General features: G+C 47.0%; 2 protein-coding genes across 3 annotated transcripts in view; one reads left to right on the top strand and one right to left on the bottom strand.

Moving 5' to 3' along the window:
• FAM168A (family with sequence similarity 168 member A) overlaps nt 1-17131 on the bottom strand; it is a 373080-nt gene that overhangs the window by 265961 nt on the left and 89988 nt on the right. The window lies entirely within an intron of this gene.
• The window catches only part of RELT (RELT TNF receptor), a 483787-nt gene that overhangs the window by 454024 nt on the left and 12632 nt on the right, over nt 1-17131 (top strand). The window contains exons 1-4 of one of the 2 annotated variants that reach the window (XM_081952888.1): nt 6976-7095; nt 7194-7291; nt 12618-12731; nt 13723-13901. In XM_081952888.1, the coding sequence (XP_081809014.1) occupies nt 7247-7291; nt 12618-12731; nt 13723-13901 (338 nt within the window). In that variant the 5' untranslated portion in view covers nt 6976-7095; nt 7194-7246. Of the gene's footprint in view, nt 1-6975; nt 7096-7193; nt 7292-12617; nt 12732-13722; nt 13902-17131 lie in introns of those variants that run through there. The other variant, XM_081952887.1, reaches the window with a different exon arrangement.

Below are 17131 nucleotides of genomic sequence, written 5' to 3'. Positions count from 1 at the left end.
ATTTGTGGACCTCAACTCCCAGAATTCCCCAGCCAGCCAGCATGGCTGGCTGGGGAATTCTGGGAGTTGAAGTCCGCAAATCTTAAAGTTGCCCAATTTGTACACCCCTGGCTTCCTGGATTTCGACAGCAGCACAGAGGGGAAAGTCTAGAGTTCACTCACTTTCTTGACGCAAACTTTCAAAATAAGCTCCTCGCGGAAGCTTCGTTCTTGACTCCTGGGGCCTTATTATCTCTGGCATTGGTGGCGTCTTGACCTCACAGCTGTTCTTGACTTCCCAGAAGTGGACACCGGCCTAATTAAAAAAAAACCGAGAAGGCATCTCTGGGACGTTGAGACCGGGTCTCTCATCTTGGGGGGGGGGTGTCACCCCTGCATGGAATGTGAGCATAATATCCTTTTCCGCAAGGACCGAATAAGAACTTTTGCGCTGCAAAACCCATTGCGTTGCAACCTTCAAAGCTCAAGAGGCGTTGAAGTGAGCAATCTTCATCCTTCAGACCAGACACTGGGATGGAAATGGAACTGGGATGAAATGTGTTCCAGGCATTGACTTACAACCTGTTGTGGCCCACCAGCTGCCAGCGGAGACTCGGACGATGAGGAGGCAGGGGAAGAACTTGCGCCAGTTCTGGTGTCTGGGGAAGGCTCTGATGGACGCTGAGCGTCGGCCGCAGAGATACAGCCGGGGCCATCTGGCATTTCCCAGCCACCAGAGAGGCAGCTGTCTTTGGAGGCTGAGATGCGCGAGGAGGAAGAACAGCTGGGGCCTGTTCCAGATGCGTGTATGTGCAGAGCAGTTAGGAGAGGAGAACAACGGAGGACAAGGAGTCGACTCGGGAAGCAAGGCACACGTGGATGCTTTATGGCCCCCTCCCTGGCTGGGGAAGAAATAGAAGGAAAGGGGAGTGGTGGTCATAGGAGAAACAGTTCATATTTCTGAAGATTTTGCTCATTGTGTTTCGTGCAACAAACCAGACCTTGTAACAAACCAGAACTTTCCAGGACTTAATTTGCAGCCTTTCAGCTGGGAGCTCACAGCCTTGCAATTATCGCAAGAAACTGATAAGGTCTGTTGCTGCGGTTAACTCTTTGAAGGACTATTGCCTGGACTTTTCAGTCTGTGAATAAATAAATAAATAAATAAATATTTATTTCTTAGCCGCACCCTCTCCCGAAGGACTCGGGGCGGCGTACAATGAAACATATGAAATAAATATGTGGACAAAACAAACATATAACAGAGACATATACCGAGACATACACATACACTCCATTAATTCACTGGAGATTAAACAAAGAGGGTTTTTTCTGTGACAAGGAGTCTGTTTTTTGTTTCTGCTAAGGCTGAGTCTGAATATAACCCTTCACAACGGTTGTAGGCGAGAAATGGTCGTCCCTTTTTTTTCAGTGCCATTCTAACTTTGAACCATCACTAAATGAACCGTTGTAAGTCAAGGACTACCTATATTCCCGAGAAAGTTGTTCGGAGGCCGGGATGTTGGCAAAAGAGGTCTAAAAGTCAAGATGGCAGACGATCAACAGCCCTGCCCTTTTTGATGCTTGCAAACCAGGATTAGCAGCTTGATGTGACGCTTACAAGCCCATCCAAAGTGGTTTATTCGTAAACCGTGGTGTTTTATCATTAGTCCTCGACTTACAAACACAATTGTGCCCAAAATTTAAACCGTGACGTTTTATAGGTAGTCCTTGACTTATGAACACAATGGAGGCCGACGTTTCTACCGCTAAGGAAAACCGTTGTTAAGTGAGTTCTGCCCCATTTCACGACTTCTCGCCAACGTTGTTAAGTGGATCTCTGCGGTTGGTTGCAAGGTTGTTAAGTGAATCTGGCTTTCCCCTTGCCTTTGCTCATCGGGAGGTCGCAAAAGGGGATCACATGACCCCGGGATATGGCAACCATCATAAATAAGAGCCAGTCGCAAGCATCTGATCACGTGACCACGGGGAGGCTGCAATGGACGTCAGGGTGAAACATGTTGTAACTTTGAATGGGCACTAAATGAATGGTTATAGGTCGGGGACTACTGTTCTGACTCAGCTCCCCAAATATGAGAAACCCTTTGATGTGAACTCAAAAGATTCCTTTATTAAGAGCGCCAGCAGCCCCGGCAAAAAGTTTCTCTCGTGGGCTAACAAGTCCGTCCGGCCATAAGTTGAATAATTTTATCCCCAGAGCTAGAGTGGGGCTTCACTCGCAGTAGTGGCTCTTCCGTCCCAAGGACCAGCCTATAGATTTCCACTGCTCTCCTCTCCTCTGCCACATCTATTCATCTCCGTCCCCTGCCTTTTATCCCCAGAGTTGGGGTGGGGCTTCACTAGCAGTGGTGGCTCTTCCATCCCAAGGACCGGCCCATAGATTTCCGTTGTTCTCCTCTCCTCTTTGCCTTCTGTGCATCTGTGCATCAGGCACTGGACCCAGCTATTCCTCCTCTTCCTCATCACCCACCTCCAAACCTGGGGGCTGTTGATGCTCCATCTGAAGGCTGACGGACGGCCCCTGGCTCCGCCCCCCTCTCTGCCAGCTCCATTCCCTCTGCCCCCTCGGAGCTCTTAGGTTGCCTTGATGCTGACCCCAACTCCCACGCCTCCTCCTCCTCCTCTGATTCGGTGTCCGACAGGCCACTACAGCTACCTGTATTTTCAAGTTAGCCACAGCACAAGGCAGGGGGAGCCATCCATCCTCCTGCTTTCCCAACCTCGTGAAAAACTTTGGGGTGGGGGGAATATTTAGCACCTGGCGCATCTCCCCATTGGGTTAAAAAAATGCTCAGAACAGCAGCCCCAACACCTTCACCAAGGGAGCCTCTGTCAAAACATCTCCGGTTCGCTGCAAATGCACTTAACAAATCACCTTTTCCCACCCCCGAGATTAGTCTATTCTTATCCAAAAATAAGGCAGCTTTCTGGGGGAATCTGGACTGTGACTTTGCAAACAAGCATGGGATGTGAAAATAAATCATGTCACCTTGAGCATACTGCAACGGTCGTGAGGGTGAAAAATCGTCATTCTTTTCAGTGCCGTTGTAATTTTGAATGGCCACTAAACAATCTGTTGTAAGTCGAGGACTCTCTGTGCAAATAGGTAGGTGGGTGGGTGGGTGGGTGGGTGGGTGGGTGGATGGATGGATGGATGGATGGATGGATGGATGGATGGATGGATGGACGGACAGACAGACAGATACAGACATAGTAGGTAGGTAGATGATAGATAGATAGATAGATAGATAGATAGATAGATAGATAGATGATAGATAGATAGATAGATAGATAGATAGATAGATAGATGATAGATAGATAGATAGATAGATAGATAGATAGATAGATAGATAGATAGACAGACAGACAGACAGACAGACAGACATGGAAGGTAGGTAGGTAGGTAGATAGATGATAGATAGATGATAGATAGATAGATAGATAGATAGATAGATGATAGATAGACAGAGAGAGAAAGAGAGAAAGAGACAGAAAGAGAGAGACAGAGAGAGAGAGAAAGAGAGAGAGAGAGAGAGAGAGAGAGAGAGCATGTGGCTTAGTGTCTAATACATCTGCCTAATATGTAATACAGCCCAGGTTCAAATCCCAGTAAAGGTATGGCTAGCTGATGAGAACTAATAGGTTGAAATAGATCTATACTAGTCTCCCTTTATTTATTTATCAGCACAAATACAACATACATACACACACACATATTTATATCTGTATCGATATATATATCTATATCTGTGTGTGTGTGTTTTTTCGTAGATTTTCACGGGTGTAGGTATGCTGGTCTTGTTGTATTCGGGTCTTTTCCCATGTAAGATTGAGATTGTCTTGGCAACGTTTCGGTGAGGTCCCATTCGCCATCTTTAGGCTGGTGTTTTCGGCCTTGTGTTTGTGTGAGTAAAGCGTGGTCAGAGCTGCCATCATTCTATAAATCTTGGTGGGGGTGCGTGTGTGTGGAGTGCTGCAACAAGCGAGCCCCACCCACCACCCGGGCCATTACAACACAAAACAACAACGGACACACAGCCAGCACCAATCAGCACCAAACTACCAATCATGATGCAGCCACACAGCCAATCAATCCACTTACTAAAACAAAGCCAGCACTCCACACATCCCCACCAAGATTTATAGAAAGACGGCAGCTCCAACCACACTTTACAAACACTAAGCCGAAGGAGGGGGGGGAGAGAGGGGGGGAGGGAGAGAGGGGAGGGAGAGAGTTGGGACTAGATGAATCAAAAGTTGGAATTAAGATTGCCGGGAGAAATATCAACAACCTCAGATACAGAGATGATACCGCTCTAATGGCAGAAAGTGAAGAGGAACTAAAGAGTCTCTTGATGTAGGTGAAAGAGAGTAAAAAGTTGGCTTGAAACTCAACCTTAAGTAAACTAAGATCATGGCATCTGGCCCTCTCAATTCCTGGCAAATAGATGGGGAAGAAATGCAGGTAGTGACCGATTTTACTTTCCTGGGCTCCAAGATCACCGCAGATGGGGACGGCAGTCAAGAAATCAAAAGATGCTTGCTCCTGGGGAGGAAAGCGATGGAAAATCTAGACAGCAGACTAAAAAGCAGAGACATCACTCTGTCAACAAAAGTGTGTCTAGTCAAGGCTCTGGTTTTCCCAGTTGCAATGGATGGCTGTGAAGGTTGGACCATAAGGAAGGCTGAGCGCCAAAGAATGGAGGCCTTTGAACTCTGGGGCTGGAGAAGACTCCTGCATTGAGTCCCTTGGACTGCCAGGCCATCCAACCGGTCTGTCCTAGAGGAGATCAACCTTGACTGCACTTTAGAAGGCCAGATCCTGAAGAGGAAACTCAAAGTCTTTGGCCACCTAAGGAGAAGGAAGGACTCCCTGGAGAAGAGCCTAATACTGGGAACGACTGAGGGCAGAAGAAGAAGAAGGGAGTGACAGAGAAGGAGGTGGCTGGATGGAGTCACTGAAGCAGTCGGTGTGAGCTTCAATGGACTCCAGAGGATGGGAGAGGACAGGAAGGCCTGGAGGAACGTTGTCCATGGGGTCGCGATGGGTCGGACACGACTTCACAACTAACAACAACAATAGATGTAAAATATATTTATTGATATAAACCTACAAATTTCCCTCGGTGTCTCTGACTCCACTTGCACAGGTGCTGAGCAATTCCCGGGCACTCCCTGAATTTATTTTCCTCCCTTCAGGAAAAATTGGATAAAAGGGTTGAAAGATTGAGCTGCCGGCTGATGCACCGTCGTGCCTTCTCTGCGCCACTTGCCGGCTGCAGCAGGGCCCTGGCACGTGGCTGAAGCCAGACTGAAGAGCACAGCATTTCTTTAAATAGCAGGGAGCGAGCCGGAAGGCTTTTAAAAAAAGAAAACAGTCTCTCTTGTGATCCCTTTGAAGGTGATTTTGAGGTGGTTTGGCTTTGGTTTTTATTTTTATTTTTCCCAGGGAAAATCAACACCCAGCAGGAATGGACTCCTTACTTAAAAGGAGCGTTTTCGGCTCCTGGGGTGGAGAAAGCCACCCGATTTAAGGTGGTGTTCAGAAAATCAACTTCATTCATTACTGAATTTGCTCAAAGTAGATAGAAGAGAATATATATAGAGCGTAGGGTTGGATTTTGGGGTCCTTCGTGTGTTCCCTGGTTTGGTGGTTTTCTTGCAGATGTTTCATGACCCAGTTAGGTAACATCATCAGTTCTAGAAAGGAGTGGGGTTGGTGCATGAGGAAGAGGAGGAAGAGGAGGAGGAGGAGGAGGATTATAGGGTCCTTGGTGCTCTCTGAGCTTGGTTGTTTTCTTGCAGACATTTCATGACCCAACTAGGTAACATCATCAGTTCTAGAAAGGAGTGGGGTTGGTGCATGAGGAAGAGGAGGAAGAGGAGGAGGAGGAGGAGGAGGAGGAGGAGGAGGATTATAGGGTCCTTGGTGCTGTCTGAGCTTGGTTGTTTTCTTGCAGACATTTCATGACCCAACTAGGTAACATCATCAGTTCTAGAAAGGAGTGGGGTTGGTGCATGAGGAGGAGGAGGAGGAGGAGGAGGAGGAGGAGGAGGAAGACTATGGGGTCCTTGATGCTCTGAACTTTTTGATTTTCTTGCAGACATTTCATGACCCAGCTATGTAACAAAGAAATCCCTAAAGATGAAAATGCGATTAAAAAAATATTAGATTGTGCAGAAATGAGTAGATTAACACTAGCAGTTAAAGGAAAGGAAGAATCTGATGCTTATAGTATATACCGTATGGGGGTTATTTTATCATTAGTTGGGAAATGAACGGGGATAAAAAGTATACAATCAAATAATTTAGGAAGAAAAATGTTATAACGGGATACGTTAAGTTGTGACGTTAAAATAAGAAGAGATGTATGTAAAGAATTTGGTGGTAAGCTATAACCATTATGATAGAAAAAAAATTTGTACTCAGTGGTGAAATTCAATTTTTTTTACTACCGGCTCTGTGGGCGTGGCAGGGGAAGGATACTGCAAAATCTCCGTTCCCACCCCATTTCCCCAAGAAATTTTTTGGGGGAAAACTTTTTTTTAAAAAGGCTGGGGCATTTAGCATCTTGCAGGGTAGGGATACAAGTGGGGAAGGGGTTGTATTCACTTACCTTCCCTACCGGTTCATAAATGTGAACGCGCCTGCATGGGCTTTGGCTGAAGAAAGGGCCAAAATGGGATGGCATGGAGTAGGGGTGGGCAAGTGGGTGGGATTTCCGCAACCGTTCGGGCGAACTGATCCAAACCGGCCAAATGCCACCTCTGTGGGAGGGGTGGGGTCTCTCACAAGCTATCATTTGGAGCTGGAGGGAGGGAGGGAAGGAAGAAAGGAAGGAAGGAAGGAGGGAGGGAGGGAGGGAAGGAAGGAGGGAGGGAGGGAGGGAGGGAAGGAAGGAAAGAGGAAGGAGGGAGGGAAGGAAGGAAGGAGGAAGGAAGGAAGGAAGAAAGGAAGTTTAAACATGTGGCTGCGTTCAGGATAACTCACACCCACGGGAGATGCACAATAGGAAGTCCACAACACTCTGATTTCCTTTTCTTTAACTTCATCATCCCCCAAAAACTTCCTTTGCCAAGATAAACAGGATGAAGGTAAACAGAGACCTTGATGGAGAAAAACCGCAATTTATTTGGAAGCAAATATAAGATGCCTGAGCGAGTCTCTTGTCATTCTTCTCCCATCCTTCCAGGCTTCGCCGGAAGATTTACCTGTCTGTCGATTGCTGTGAAATTGGAGCAAAAAATGAAACGGCACCCGGATTTCTGCTGGGCGGTCAGTCTCCTAACCGTAAGCATCCCTTTCCTTCTGCAGGTGTCTGTCTAGCAGGGTCTGGGGAGGATGGGTGTTGAGATCTGCCTGCCTTTAAGAAGAGATTGGACGGCCATTTGTCTGAAATGGTACCGGGTTTCCTGCCTGAGCAGGGGGTTGGACTAGATGACCTCCACGGCCCCTTCCGACTCTGTTTATTCTATTCTACCCTGCCAAGAGGGTCTCGGGGGCTCTTGGAAAGCAAATGGCTGGATGGATCTTTATCCTACAGGGGTGATTTTTCAAACTTGGCCACTTTAAGGGGGGGGGGTGACTTCCACTCCCAGGCTGTCCGGGGAATTCTGGGAGTTGGAGTCCATCCCTCTGAAAGCAGAGCCCCAAAGGTTGCAGCGTGTGGTGGATTGGTGAACATCTGAATCAAAGCGGAGTCAGTTGGAGGAAGTCTGTTAAACTCAGGAGAAGATCTCAGCCTCTGGAATGGGCCACGTTGCTCTCTCTGCCTAGCAGTATCTTTGTTACTTCAGCTTTCCAAATTCCTTCCTTCCTCCCTGCTTCCATCCTTCCCTTTTGTCTCTCCTTCCTTCCTTCCCTCCTTCCCTCCTTATTTTCTTCTCCTTTTCTTTCTTTCTTCCCTCCCTATTTCCTCCTTTTTTCTTTCTTCCCCCCTTCCTCTTTTCTCTCCTTCCTTCCTTTCTCCTTCCCTCCCTTCTGTCTCTCTGCCTTCCCTCCCTCCCTATTTTCTTAATTCTTTTTGTTCTTTCTTTCTTTCTTTCTTTCTTTCTTTCTTTCTTTCTTTCTTTCTTCCCTATGTTCTCCCTTTCTCTTTTCTTGCCTTCCTTCCTTTCTCCTTCCCTCCCTCCCTCCTGCCTGTCTGCCTTCCCTCCTTCCCTCCCTATTTTCTTCTCCTTTCTTTCTTCCCCATTTTCTCCTTTTCTTTCTCTTTCTTTCCTCCCTCCCTCTTATCTTCCCTTTTTCTTTCCTTCCTTGCTTCTCCCCCCCTATTTTCTTTTTTTCTTTTTTCTTTCATTCATTCATTCATTCCTCCCTCCCCCTATTTTGTCTTTCCTTCCCCACTTTTCCTTCCTTCCTACCTACTGACCTACCTATTTTATTTTTTCTATATTTCTTTCCTCCCTCCCTATTTTATGTCTTTTTTCTTTTTTTCTTTTTTTCTTTCTTTCTTTCTTTCTTTCTTTCTTTCTTTCTTTCTTTCTTTCTTTCTTTCTTTCTTTCTTCCCTCCCTCCCTCCCTCCCTCCCTCCCTCCCTATTTTATTCCCCTTTTCTTTTTCTTTCATTCCTTCCTCCCTCCCTATTTTGTCCTTCCTCCCCCACTTTTTCTTCCTCCCTCCCATTTGCCCTGAAGATGCTTAGACAACTCACAGGGCATCAGAGGGTTTCTGCTGACTGGGGCGGATTGCATATCATTCATGGGGATGGATGATGGCTTAGATGAATCGCCCATCCTGAAAGATTGAAACACAAATAGGTTTGGAATTTCAGCTCTGTCAACATTCACCCCAAAATTACAGTGTGGAGGCTTATCAAAGTAAACTTTCCTGTCTTATGACTCAGTTAAAAAAAACAACTCCTAAAAATGTGGAATCCCAGAGCAGAAAGTCTCCAAACGTGGCCACTTTGGGACTTGTGGCCTTCAATTCCCAGAATTCCTCATCCAGTGTGGAAGTGTGAAAAACATGAAAAAAAACCTCCCTTTTTTTCAATGCTATTGTAACTTTGGATAGTCACTCAATGAACGGTTGTAAGTTGAGGATTACCTGTATTAGCATCAACCTAGAACTAAGGAGACATTTCCTGACTGTGACAACGATTACCGGTAATCTGTGGAACTACTTGCCTCCAGAAGATGTGAATGCTCCAATAATGGAGGTTTTGGATAGCCATTTGTCTGAAGTGGTGTAGGGTTTCCTGCCTGAGCAGGGGGTTGGACTAGAAGACCTCCAAGGTCCCTTCCCACTCTGTTATTCTGTTCTATCTCAGGTAGTTGAATTTTGATTCCTGCTGCATAGCAAGGGATAAAGACTCAGGGGTGATAAGAATCTCTGTTAATTCCAGCATCCTTCCCAAATTTACCCTTCACTGCAGGAGTCTCTGAATCACAGTATTTCCTAGCATGGCATGTTTGCCTACGTTGGCAAATTCTGAGTCAACGGCAGTGGGAAATTACATTAAGAACACGGGTTGCTAATTGGCCTTCTCACTTCAGTAGATGCCAGCTGTGGGCAGCAGCTGCCCCAAAAACCAACACAGTTCTAGGCTGCATCAACAGAGGGAGAGAATCAAGATCACGTGAAGGGTTAATACCACTTTACAAGGCCTTAGTAAGGCCACACTTGGAATACGGCAGTTTTGGTCACCACAATGTAGAAAAGATGCGGAGACTCTGGAAAGAGTGCAGAGAAGAGCAACAAAGAGGATGAGGGGACTGGAGACTAAAACATATGAAGAACGGTTGCAGGATCTGGGGGATGTCTAATTTAATGAAGAGAAGGACTAGGGGAGACATGATAGCAGTGTTCCGATATCTCAGGGGTTGCCCCAAAGAAGAGGGAGTCAAGCTATTCTCCAAGGCACCTGAGGACAGAACAAGAAGCAATGGGTGGAAACTAATCAAGGAGAGAAGCAACTTAGAACTGAGGAGAAATTTCCTGACAGTGAGAACAATTAATCAGTGGAACAGAAGTTGCCTCCAGAAGTTGTGAATGCCCCAACACTGGAAGTCTTTAAGAAGATGTTGGATAGCCATTTGTCTGAAACGGTATAGGGTTTCCTGCCTAGGCGGGGGTGGTGGACTAGATGACCTCCAAGGTCCCTTCCAGCTCTATTCTGAACTGAATTGGGTATATCTCTCTAGTCTGATGAAAAGAAGGTGATTTGCACCCAAGTTCAGAAGTTATGGGTGCCCCATCGCTGGAGGATTTGAAGAAGAGACTGGACAACCATTATGTCTGAAGTGGGATCAGTTCTCCTGCTTGAGCCACGGGTTGGACTAGAAGACCTCCAAGGTCCCTTCCAACTCTGCGATCCTGTGATTCAGAGGCATGATTCAAAACTGATGGTGAGGCCTCTGGCCTTATTTGCCATTGTGCCGAGCAGAATTTTGCCGCCACTTTCCTCCCTCCTGCCTCAGCCAGGAGTTTATTTAGGGAACAGGCTGAATGGCAAAGTTCATTCTTCCACCATCTAAATCAGGGGTGTCCAAACTTGGGAACTTTAAGACTTGTGGACTTCAACTCCCAGAATTCCCCAGCCAGCTCTGCTGGCTGGGGAATTCTGGGAGTTGAAGTCCACAAGTCTTAAAGTTCCCAAGTTTGGACACCCCTGATCTAAATCATGGCAGCTCATCAAGCTTGCAGTGCTCGCGAACCTCCTTGGCGGCTTGTTAGCTCGGCTGAGGTTTAGCATCGACCGGGGAGTGCAATTCCCCAACGTTCAGCGCAGGAATATTTGGCGGCGTGGAAAGGATGCGTTGGGGCTGAGATGCTTTCGCAAGTAACCATCAACAAGACATCCCCAAGGTGCCTTTTTTAAAAAAACAGGGGACTGGATTTTAGTTTTTCCTTGAAGACGTTTCTCTTCTCGCCCAGGAAGCTTCTTCCGTTCTGGCTGAATGGTGGAGAATGAACGGGAAGGATTCCGCCAGAACGGAAGAAGCTTCTTGGGTAGGAAGGGAAAAGTCTTCAAGGAAAAACAATAAGTCCAGTTGTCTTTGGATCAAGCAGCTTTGGGACAACCGTGGTGGGTCGTCGCTGCCCCCGGAATTGATGCTGGAAATAAATCACCCTTTGATCCACCACTTTTTCTGGACAGGACTAGAGGGCAGATCCAGAAATGAGACTCCCAGCTGTGCTCAGAGAACATTGTGGAGGCTTTGAAGAAGAGACTGTGGACTGCCCTCTGTCAGAAATGGTGCAGGGACTCTGGCTTGGGCAGGGGGTTGGACTAGATGACCTCCAAGGTCCCTTCCAACTCTGTTAATCTGTATTCTATATCACTGGAAGCTATCAAGAAGAGACCAGACTGCTATCTGTCAGAAATGGTGTAGGGTCTCCTGCTTGGGTGGGGGGGTTGGACTAGATGGCCTCCAAGGTCTCTTCCATCTCTGTTACTCTGTTAAAGTTCAGTTGCAACCCATGGGGCTGCATTCACATAAGACCCTAAACTTAGCTCATGTTAAATCTTGGCGTTTGGGGTGGGGTGGGGGGCGGTTTGAGGTTTCTTGGGCTGTTTAAATCTAAAAGTGCTACTGTATATTTGTTTGTGCTTTGTGTCGAAGCTCGGGAAAATGTGTTAATTCAAAACCCATGCAAAGTTAGGGAGGAAGGAAGGAGCAAAGGAAGGGAGGGAAGGAAGGAAGGAAGAAGGGGAGGGAGGGAAGGAGGGAAGGGGGAGAAGGAGGGAGGGAAGGAAGGAAGGAAGGAAGGGGAAGGAGGGAGGAGAAAGATGGAGGGAAGGAGAAGAACAGAGGAAAGGGGAAGAAAAGGAGGGAGAGATGGACAGAAGGAGGGAGAGGAAGGGAAGGAAGGGAAGAAAAGAGGGAGGAGGGAGAAAAGGAAAGAAGGGAGGGAAGGAAGGTGAAAGAGGGAGGGAAGGCGAAGGAGGGAGGAAAGGGGAAGAAAAGAGAGAGGGGGGTATGGATGTACAGAAGGAGGGAGAGGGAGGGAGGGAAGGGAGGGAAGGAAGGGAAGAAAAGGGGGAGGGAGGGAGAAAGGGAAAGAAGGGACGGAAGAAAGGTGAAAGAGAGGGAAAGCGAAGGAGGGAGGGAAGGGGAAGAAAAGAGAGAGGGAGGTATGGATTTACAGAAGGAGGGAGAGGGAGGGAGGGAAGGGAGGGAAGAAAAGAGGGAGGGAGGGAGGGAGGGAGGGAGGGAGAAAGGGGAAGGAGGGAGGGAAAGGGAAGGAGAGAGGAAAAGGGAAGAAGGAAGGAAGGGAAGAAAAGAGGGAGGGAGACAGACAGAAGGAGGGAGGGAAGGAAGGAAGGCACTTCGTTTCATCAAATGCATCACCCTTGCAAGTTTCAAGGAAATACAGAAACACAGAAGGGTGGAAAGGCCCTCAGAGGTCTTCTAGTCCAGCCCCCTGCCCGAAGCAGGAGAAGACCTTACTCCATCGTCCTTTAAAGCATAATGTTTTTGGAGGCACACAGTCCTTCGGTTCTGCTTCAGGAAGAAAGGAATAGCCCTTCGTAGCAGTGAATTGGAGAGGGAGGAATGAACAAACACCCTGGATAGTTTCTGCAGAAAATAGAAATCATTTTCCTTCTCTTCCTCCCGCCTGCATCCTTCCCTCCTAACCTTTGGTCTCCTCTCTGCTCGGTCATCTTTAGGCCCTGTGTTGTCACCCGGCGTGGGCTCAGGCCTGTGGGGACCAGGAGTATCGGGGTGCGGACGGTCGCTGTGTCCTCTGCGAAGTCTGTCCAGCCGGAGAAGAGCCCGACAGGGTGAGTAAACGGCCTCTGCAGAGAATCTCCATCCTCACAGCCTGATGTTTTCTATATAGGTGCTTTAGGGGTCCGTGGGAACTCGATTGGACCACATCGGTGTTTCTCAGCCTTGGCCCCTTGAGGATTTGTGGACTTCAGCTCCCAGAATTCATGCTGGCTGGGGAATTCTGGGAGTAACTACAATACCCAAAGGAAGGGGCAGGGGAAGAGAAGGGGAGGGGAGGGAGGGAGGGAGGGAGGAAGGGAAAAAAGGAAGGGAAGAAAGGAAGGGAAGAAAGGAAGGAAGGGTAGGGGGAAGGAAGGAGGGAAAGGAGGGAGGGAGGAAGGAAGGAAGGAAAGGGAGGCGGGGAGGGAGGAAGGAAGGAAGGTAAAAAAGGAAGGGAAGAAAGGAAGGAAGGGTAGGGGGAAGGAAGGAGGGAAAGGAGGGAGGGAGGAAGGAAGGAACGGGAGGCGGGGAGGGAGGAAGGAAGGAAAAAAAGGAAGGGAAGGGAGGGAGGGAAGAAAAGGAGGGAGGGAAGAAAGGAAGGAAGAAAGGGAAGAAGGGAAGGGAGGAAGGAGGGGAAGGAAGGGATCAAGGAAGAAAGGAAAAGTGGGGAAGGAAAGACAAAATAGGGAAGGAGGAATGAATGAAAGAAAGAAAAAAGAAAAGGAGAAAACAGGAAGGAAAGTTATTCATGACAATGCTACCATCGTTGTTAGTTTGGAGAGGGAGGATATTTGCTTTACATAATAATGAAACGGTCACGAAACCCGCGCTGAGGACTGAAAGGGAAAGCCACTTGTATATAAACAGAGAACAAACCCCTCTTCCTCCTGGCACTGATGGTGTTACCTAGTTGGGTCATGAAACGTCTGCAAGAAAACAACCAATCTCAGAGATGCTGTGATAGTGAAGCCTAACTCCTGAAAGGGTTTGAGGGACTCCTGATCCCAGGACAAGGGAGAACGTTCCTTTTTAAGCAATGCTTTTGTTTCATTTCCCCCCTAGAAATGCGGCTATGGCTCCGGATTAGGAATGGCCTGCAGGCCCTGTTTAGCTGGTTTCTTTTCTTCCACCCCCGGCCTGGAATTCTGCTCCTTGCACACTTCTTGTGAGGCCAAGAAGAGGCTCCGTATCCACATCGGAACGGCGACTATGGACACCTGGTGCGGCACCTGTTTACCTGGGTAATTCTTCACCTGTGCTTTTCCTTTCTGATTCTCTTGGAAGGCGTGTCTTCTCCTGTTCTCCAAACAACCCAGGACAGGAAGGGTCTCTTTGAGAAATGTAGGAGGTGGTGTAGAACCAGTGGCCACCCGGTCAGGGATGTAAATCTTCACCAAGGGAACTACTGGGCAGATGTGCCAGTCTGCGAATTTTGATTTTGTTCAGTGTAGAGCAGGGGTATTCAACCTTGGCAACGTTAGGAGCACTTCAACTCCCACAATTCCCCAGGAGCAGGGCTGGCTGGGGGATTCTGGGAGTTGATATCCACAGGTCTTCAAAGTTGCCGAGGTTCTATGCATCTGGTTTTGAGAATTCCTCCTCCAGATGGGCTCCGGAGTCTTGAAAGTTGAATCCAAAACCCTGTGAAAGGAAGCAGTCTGGGAAGGATTAGATAAATACCAGAGAGAACTGTATGTTGTCCAATCAAGTCTTGTCTGTAACATACATGCCAAATACATGGCTTGGTTGTGGTTGAGCTTGGTCATTATTGACCTCTGTTGTGGTTGAGTTTGATTGTGGTTGAGCTTGGCTGTGGTTGAACTTGGCTGTGGTTGAACTTGGTTGTGGTTGAGCTTGATTGTTGTTGAGTTTGGATATTGAGCTTGATTGTGGTTGAGCTTGGCTTTTGTTGAGCTTGGCTTTTGTTGAGCTTGATTGTGTTTGAACTTGGCTGTGGTTGAGTTTGATTGTGGTTGAGCTTGATTGTTGTTGAGCTTGGATATTGAGTTTGATTGTGGTTGAGCTTGTTTGTGGTTGAACTTGGTTGTGGTTGAGTTTGATTGTGGTTGAGCTTGGTTGTGGTTGAGTTTGATTGTGGTTGAGCTTGGCTGTGGTTGAACTTGGCTGTGGTTGAGTTTGATTGTGGTTGAGCTTGGCTGTGGTTGAGTTTGATTGTGGTTGAGCTTGGCTGTGGTTGAGTTTGATTGTGGTTGAGCTTGGCTTTTGTTGAGCTTCTTTGTGGTTGAGCTTCTTTGTGGTTGAGTTTGTTTGGGATTGACCTTGCTTATATTTTAACTATCATCAGTTACTTGTTGTGGGATATGTAAGTGTCTGAATCAATCACGTTGGTTTTATGTATAGTGTAAATATGTTGTGTGAATGCAGAAAAGTGGGTTAATTCAGTAACCAAATGATAGGCCTGTGCAGAGCATATTTTGGGAATCTCAGACAGGGATTTTCCCAGGCCTACCTGACAAAAAGACATATTTTACCCGACAGCTATTTCCAAGCAAAATTTGTGTTCTTAGTTAGATGTTACCTCTTTCCTAAAATTCAACTTCACCAGATACAAGTAATCCTTGTTTAATGACCACAATTGAGCTGAACATGTCTATTGCTAAGCCAGACAGTTTTAAAGGGAGTTTTGCCTCATTTTACAACCTTTCTTGCCACAGTTGTTAAGAGAACCGCTGCCGTTGTTAAGTTAGTAACACCGTTGTTAAGTGAATCAGGATTCCCCACTGACTTTGCTTGCCAGAAGGTTGCAAAAGGGGAGCCTATAACCCTGAGATGCTTCAAGTGTCATAAATATGAGTCAGTTGCCAACCCTCGAAATTATGGTCACATGAACATGGGAATGTTGCCATGGTCATAAGTGTGAAAAGTGGTCATGTCATTTTTTTTCAATGCCGGTAGTCACTAAACAAATCATTGTAAGTCGAAGACTTACACAGAAGGGCAGGAAGGTGATGTCCAGCATCTTGGCCAAAGCATTGAAAAAGTCACAAGGTTGTGCAGGAAATTGAAAAGCCGGATCTGATGATTCCTGGCTAAAGAAGAGAACAGCAAAAATAGTGGCAATTATTTCAGATTTTTGTGTTTTAGGAGAACTGTTGGAGGGATACGTTTTCTAATGGATTTGGAAAAAGAAAAATCAAATCAAAAATCAGGTTTTTCTCAAGTTACAAAATATAGAATGTAAAACGGGGATACAAAGATAGCAAGGCCATTGAGGATAATTTGATTAAGAACCATCCTATATAATATTTTCAGATTTTATTTAACTGTTCGGAGCTGGCTTTGGAGAAAGGGTGCGTGCGGGTCCAAAAATACAGATAGTCCTCGACTTACGACCACAGTTGAGCCCAAAACTTCTGTTGCTAAGCCGAACAATTGTTAAACGAATTATACCCCATTTTACGATCCTTCTTTCCCACCGTTGTTAAGTGAATCGCTGCAGTCGTAAAATTTAGGAACTGGCCCAATTTACGACTGTCACAACTTACGACTGAAATGAGGACTCCCTGAATAGAGATTGAGAAATAAAGAGATTACAGGTAGTCCTCAATTTACAACCATAATTGAGCCCAAAACGTATGTTGCTGAGTGAGAAAGCATGTTACGTGAATTTTGCCATGGTTGTTAAGTGAGTCACTGTGGTTTTTTTAAGTTGTTAAGTGAATCTTGCTTCCCCCTTGACTTGGCTTGTCAGAAGGTCGCAAAAGGGGATCACGTGACACCCCCACCCCCAGGACCCTGCGACCGTCATAACTGTGAGCCAGTTGCCAAGCATCCAAATGTAAATGATATTTTGCAATGGGGATACTGCAAACGGTCGTAAGTGTGAAAAAGGGCCGTTGTAACATTGGACACTAAATGAACTGTTGTAAGTCGAGGACTACCTGGAACAGAAAAACTCTCATAGTGCTGGAGATTAAAATTCTGCAGAGATTCTGGGCGTGCACCGTATTTGGCCCCAGGGATCCCCTTTTTGGTGTGCAGAGCGTGTTAGGATCAACAGTTTCTCACGCCTGTCTCCATCATGCGTGTACACACGTGTCCTTTTGGATTTTATTTTTAGCCACCCACTGCAGGTGGAAGAGGTTGGTCTCCAGAAGTGGTGAGACAAACTCATGCCAGTTTCTGCAAGCCACTTAATTCTGATTTTTTTTCCTTTTGATCTTCGTGGCCGCCCACTCACCAAATCACTCCGGGGTGCCATAACCAGTTTCTTTGCATTCTTGCCGCTGCAGAAATCAGGAAATCTACTTCCTGCTGGCCAGCGGCAAGATTACAGGTAGTCCCCGACTTTCAACCGTTGGTATAGTAACCGAACGTACGACGAGACTTGGAGGGGGGGGGGGGATGACTTCAATTCTGCCAGCTTGCAGATGCGTGGACTTCAACTCCCAGAATTCCCCAGCCGGCTGGCTGGGGAATTCTGGGAGTTGAAGTCCACGCATCTGCAAGC

This window comes from Natrix helvetica (genome assembly GCF_964273705.1).
Source record: "Natrix helvetica genome assembly, chromosome: 4".
Taxonomy (NCBI): Eukaryota; Metazoa; Chordata; class Lepidosauria; order Squamata; family Natricidae; genus Natrix; species Natrix helvetica.
Note: the sequence above shows the minus strand (reverse complement) of the source record. Positions and strands in the feature narration are given on the sequence as shown.